This window comes from Dermochelys coriacea, chromosome 2 (genome assembly GCF_009764565.3).
Source record: "Dermochelys coriacea isolate rDerCor1 chromosome 2, rDerCor1.pri.v4, whole genome shotgun sequence".
Lineage (NCBI taxonomy): Eukaryota > Metazoa > Chordata > Testudines > Dermochelyidae > Dermochelys > Dermochelys coriacea.
The window spans coordinates 221,352,558-221,358,730 of record NC_050069.1 but is presented as its reverse complement, the minus strand read 5'-3'; the positions used below and the strand labels follow the sequence as shown (position 1 = coordinate 221,358,730).

The 6,173-nt window shown below is 44.6% G+C and overlaps 1 protein-coding gene across 1 annotated transcript; it reads left to right on the top strand.

The window, feature by feature from the left end:
• Nucleotides 1–3,318: 3,318 nt before the first annotated feature.
• LOC119850981 (small nuclear ribonucleoprotein F-like) lies at nucleotides 3,319–5,253 on the top strand. The gene has a single exon (XM_038390012.2). The coding sequence runs from the start codon at nucleotides 4,112–4,114 to the stop codon at nucleotides 4,523–4,525; it is 414 nt and encodes a 137-aa protein (XP_038245940.1). The 5' UTR covers nucleotides 3,319–4,111; the 3' UTR covers nucleotides 4,526–5,253.
• The last annotated feature ends 920 nt before the right edge of the window (nucleotides 5,254–6,173 follow it).

Here is a 6,173-nt window from a genome sequence, read left to right as displayed (position 1 = left end):
TTTCTTTTTGCGAATACAGACTAACACGGCTGCTACTCTGAAACCTGTAACAGAAATGTCTGTATGAATTACACAGATGCTTCTTTATAAATGCATTTGGCAGTACCATTAGTAGAAAGAGAGGAAACTAATACCAAACTGACTGAAACGAGAGGAGAACAAAACGTTTTTACTCTCAGGTATTACATGATCTTCTGGCAGAGCTCCATGGTTTTCCAAAATCTAACAACTGTTTCTATTTGAACTGTCCCCGATACTGTCTCAGAAAGAGAACTAATTCAGCAGGGGTTTTCTTTGTGCAGCTGTGATACCCCATATGTTCGTTTTCTGGCAGTGTATTGTATACTCCTAACAACGTGTCAAGCATGTGCCTGTGTTTTGTATACATCAGAGATAGGCCTGAATCAAAAATCTAGTTCTGAATAACTTCAGGTGGTTTGAAATCTCAAACTGATGCACAAGATAGGCACTGCATGAGCCTGTCCAAGGGCAGGGAGAGACTGTGGCTAAATGACTGAACCATCAATTGCAGTGCAGCTGCATCACCTGCTGCCGAGGGTACGCTGCAGGCCTGGCTCCTGCTTCTTCCCCCCTCCCCCAGATTCCCCTATTCCCTTCTCTTCCCCTTCATCTCCCCACTGTCCCCTGCCCCTATTCCCCTCCCCTCACTCCCACATCCCAAGTCTCTTCCTTCTCCACTGTCTCTTCTCCCCCCACACCGTCCTTCCCCCATTTCCCGCACTGCCCATGTGCTGCCCCACCGTGGGCACTCACGGTTGTACAGAAAACAGGATGGCTCCCAGCATACAGAACAGGAGCCCGACCAGCACTAGGACCCAGGAGGCAGCACCCAGCTGCAGAGTCAGCTAACAGCACCCTCCTTCAGTCAAGCAGCTCTGTGCATGCAGAACTGTGGGGAGGGCAGTGGCACATGATCCTGTTTGCTCCGTATGTCCCACCTCTGTTTGGGAGGGGTAGTGCCCCACAAACTATGTCTATGAACATCCCCAGCCCCTCGCCCCCCTGGCATGGCTTGTCTTTCCTTCCCCATCACTTTCTGCAGGGATGCAAACAAATCTGCAGGGGAACATGTTTTCTGTGCACATTCAGTGGCACATTCCTCCAGGAATGCCAACAGTTTAAGGTTGGGATCTCTTAAATTTACAGCAGGAATTCAGACACTATTCTTGTACACAAAACTGTATCTGCCCTTCATTTTCATCATGTAATCTGAGGAAGGCATGAATTTCCTCAACATATTAAAATTGTTTAATTAGCTTCTGCATTCTAATTATGTAAAATTTGGCTGTAAAAACATTCATATGATTATTCAGGCCTCAATAGTTTAAAAGTAATGGATTGTTGAAAGGCAAGAATTTGTATATATTGAGACTTTGGAGTTCTTTGGGGTTAAGAGATTAATTAATGAAAAGAAAAGCCTATTTGTGACATTCATCACAAACAAACCCTTATAAATTGCAATTAGCCAATAGCGAACATGGTTTACTTTGACTACTTCCATTCTTTGATATGGTATGTGGAAGTATTTTTGAAGAGTTTACACTATTGCCAACTCTTGCAATGTTTGTTTTATTTATTTTGTTGTGAGTAATGCAGTTTCGGCTCTTATTGCAGTCAGTCTAGTGGTGAGGTGAAGAGCTCCAGTCATCATACAAGCTGAGGGAAGCAAGAAGAGCATGAATGACTTCCTTTCCTCCCCACTCCTGTACTGCAGGAGACAGCATGCTAAACTACAACCCCAGAAACTACAAGTTCAAGTGCCAGATCTACCACTGCCTGTAGGTAGGATTTCTGGGCATTTCAGGTCTTCATTATGAACATTATGAACATTATAATCCCATGCCTGCTTCTTAGTCCCAAATGTCACTCACCTATTTCATAGATGACTGATAACTTGTGTAGGGGAAACTTCAGGAAAAGCTGGGAGTGGAATTATTTCTCTAATATAGCAAAGACAAATCTCATCTACTGTGTCACAGAGTCTTTCGGAAGGGATATGCCAAAGCAGATGATTCTGTAACCAATACTAAGAAGCATAGCTGTGTCATTTGCTCATGATTAGCCTCCATGTAATGCTTTGTGACTGCTATTTCTCCTCCCCCTCCCCAGTAAAAGCTCTGGCTCTTTACCACTTGAGCTAAAGTCTCTTGTTTTACATCCAGATGTCCCAGGTTCATTACGTCAGATAACCCGAACGGGGACATTGTTTAACTACATCAGGGGTCTCAAACTTGCGCCCGTGTTATTTTCTGAGGCCTGCCAGCTCCCTGCCCCCCCAGCATTTACCTAGAGTGGCTCCGGCCCGGCGATCCGGGAAGTGGCCGAGACCTGAGGGGGGTGGCACAGGGGTCTGTGTGTTGCCCTGGCCGCACCTCCAGGTACCTTCCCCGAAGCTCCCATTGGCCACTGTTCCCCATTCCCAGCCAATGGGAGCTGCGGGGGGCAGTGCCTGGAGGCACGGCCAAGGCAACACACAGACCCCTGTGCCTCCCCTTCCCGCAGGTTCCGGCTTCTGAGCGGCCAGAGGCAGGGCGGGCAGGCAGGGAGCCTGCCCTGCCCCCGGTGCGCACAGAGCCAGACCTGCCCCCTGAACCCCTCCTGCACCCTGTACCCCTCCTGCACCCCAACCCCCTGCCCTGAGCCCCCTGCCACACCCCACACCCCTCCTGCACCCCGACCCCCTGTCCTGAGCCCCCTGCCGCACCCTGCACCCCTCCTGCACCCCCTGGAGGCAGGGAGGGGGCGGAGTTGGGGTAGGGATTTTGGGGAAGGAGTTGGAATGGGGGCAAGAAAGGGGTGGGGCAGGGGTGGGGGCTCATGGAAGGGGTGGAGTGGGGGCGGGAGCGGGGCCAGGGCAGCCCTCAGGCCAATGTACTAGTCCTCATGTGTCCCTCGTGGTCATTTGAGTTTGAGACCCCTGAATTACATGGTCTGTAACCACTGGACCACAATCTTGCTACCAGATCCAGGAATCCTGATGTCCAGTGTTCTACTGCTGCCTTCCTACATGAGCTGATCCACAAAGAGAATAGCAATGCATGGTGTTTCCTCTTTTGTTAGTTATTCCTATAGCTGAATGTTAGGGGTTCAAACTCTACTACTAATCTAGGTGGGGCAAGGGGTGAAAAGATATAGAAATATATCTATAAAAGTGAGTGCAAATGTAACCTATAGGAGGGCTAGAGTTCACTTCATTGCCCTTCTTCTTTGCCTACAAACCCCAACTCCCACAGAAAGCACCTGGACGCCCAGAATTTAGTCACTTAGGATTTTCAGCAAGGATTGCACAGGATCAACCTCCCCACAATCAAATCGCAAAAGGAATAAAAGGAAGGAACTTTAAGAATTAAGTACCAGCTTTATAAAATCTGATGATAAAGAAATATAACAAGAACTTAACTTCTACAATGTAACATCCTACTTTATAATTCACATACATTATCTTCACAGTTATACCTCAATAAAGAAAACAAATTTAAATGTAAACAGGCCAGTCCCCACAGAAACATAGTGAGAAGAAACACAGAGTTCCCAAAAGCTTAGGTTTGAGTTCACCTGTATCTCAGTTATAGTCTTTGAACACCAAATTCTATACAGTTTGCTGAGTCAAAAGCACTGAAACATCCTCTCTCCACTTCAGCTGGAATCCATGCAGATTCTTCCTCCTCTTCTGCTGAAATCACTATTAGCTCGTCGGCTAACTAATTAACCAACCATTCAGTTAGATACATAGAGTTTCAAAAAAACCATTAAAGAAAAATACAAAACTGAGAATAGCAAAATATAAATGACTCTTTCCCTATCATCACATTCAAAGAAGAGGAGAATTTGTAAATCATGCTGGCTGAGACAATGGAACTAAAAGTTTGATTAAAATCAAATAACATTCCAAGTATAAAATTAAAAGAAATTAGTTTTACCGCCCAATTTCCCCTTTCTATAATTAACACTGCCAGAGCTTCCCTGTTGAAGAGTTAATGCTTCAGAGTTAGGGAAAACAGCCTGCTTTCTGCCACTGAGACTCAGCTTCTCCCAACCCACACAGTGCACATTGCCTTTTGCAAAGCAGCTGCCCTGACTACGTACCCTCATGGAGTCTGAGTCCAGAAAACAAGAACCTATTGAGCTACCACACCCAATTCCAGAAACTTCTGAGTATGGAGAGCTATTTGTGAATCTGCCGTGCAACCCTGCGAGTAATTTTTGTTTTTACCGCTGCCTTGTGCCAGACCGCGTTACCATGAGCTTGCCCCTGAACCCCAAGCCTTTCCTGAATGGGCTGACAGGGAAGCCAGTGATGGTGAACCTGAAGTGGGGGATGGAGAACAAGGGCTACCTGGTGTCTGTCGATGGCTACATAAACATGCAGCTTGCAAACACAGAAGAATACATAGATGGTGCATTGTCAGGACGCCTTGGTGAAGTTTTGATAAGAGGTAACAATGTCCTATACATCAGAGGAGTAGTAGAAGAAGAAGAAGAAGATGGAGAAATGAGAGAATAAGTTTGTATATTTCTGGAAAATAAAGATCAGTTTTTTACACCAAAAAAAAAAAAAAACAAAACAAAACCAAGGACCCAGACCCAACTCATTCCTACCTCTTCCCCTCACCCAACTGCAGATCTCTTCAAGAGATATATCCCTATTAGCATCTGGGTTACAGAAGGATCCTGGAGTAATTATGCCAGTTATCAACAATCATTTTATTTTGATGTTGTTAGTATGTTTTACTGTTTGTTTGGTAAATGGCAGCTGTCGTTTTAAAAGCAGGGTGGAGTACTTATCATATGGCTTGTTTGAAGAAGGGGGAGAGCAACATATCTGAGAGCTTGCCTGTGTGTCCAGAGAGAGAATGTCCCCTCCTGAGTAAGCTCCAAAAAGGTCAGAACTTGATTTAATCAACTCATTTTTACAAAAGCAAGCCTTGTTCTCAAAGAGGTAACAATAGGATGTATTGGGGAATGGATGCATCAGGGCATTGCTAATAAGTTTTATATAGCCTTTCACCTACAGATCACCAGCATGAATCCAGTCCAACTCAACAGGGACTAAAAGTTGTTCCCATGTAATGGATGGATAGTGAACTTAAGAAGATGAGAATGGTCATACCAGCTCAGACCAATGGTCCATCTAGCCCAGTATCCTGTCTTCCAACAGTGGCCAATGCTAGGTGCTTCAGAGGGAATGATCAGAACAGGTAATCATCAAGTGATCCATCCCCTGTTGCCCGCCATTCCCAGTGTCTGGCAAACAGAGGCTAGGGACACTTCAGAGCATGGCTTAGTATCCCTGCCCATCCTGGCTAATAGCCATTGATGGACCTATCCTCCATAAACTTATCTAGTTCTTTATTTTTTTAAACCCTATTATAGTCTTGGCCTTCACAACATCCTCTGGCAAAGAGTTCCACAAGTTGACCATGTGAAGAAATATTTCCTTTTGTTTGTTTTCAACCTGCTGCCTATTAATTTCACTTGCTGACCCACCGCCCCACTTAGTTCTTGTGTTATGGGAAGAAGTAAATAACACTTCCTTTATTTACTTTCTCTATGCCAGTCATGATTTCATAGACCTCTATTCTACCCCCCACCCCTTAATCGCCTCTTCTCCAAACTGAAAAGTCCCAATCTTATTAATCTCTCCTCACGTGGAAGCTGTTCCATACCCCTAATCATTTTTGTTGCCCTTTTCTGTACATTTTCCAATTCCAATGTATCTTTTTTGAGATGGGGCAACCACATTTGCATACAGTATTCAAGATGCGAGCATACCATAGATTTATATAGAGGCAATATGATATGTTCTGTCTTATTATCTATCCCTTTCCTAATGATTCCAACATTTTATTCACTTTTTTGACTGCTGCTGCACATTGAGCAGATGTCTTTAGAGAACTATACGCAGTGACTCCAAGATCCTTTTCTTGAGTGGTAACAGCTAATTTAGACCCCATTATATTACATGTATAGTTGGGATTATGTTTTCCAATGTCCATTACTTTGCATTTATCAACATGGAATTTCATCTGCCATTTTATTGCCTAGTCATCCAGTTTTGTGAGTAACACTTTGCAGTCTGCTTTGGATTAACTGTCTTGAGTAATTCTGTATCATCTGCAAATTTTGCTACCTCACCTTTTTCCAGATCATTT

Excerpts from the sequence above, each read along its gene's own strand:
- LOC119850981 (XM_038390012.2), top strand. The coding sequence starts at position 4,112 with ATGGAGTCTGAGTCCAGAAAACAAGAACCTATTGAGCTACCACACCCA.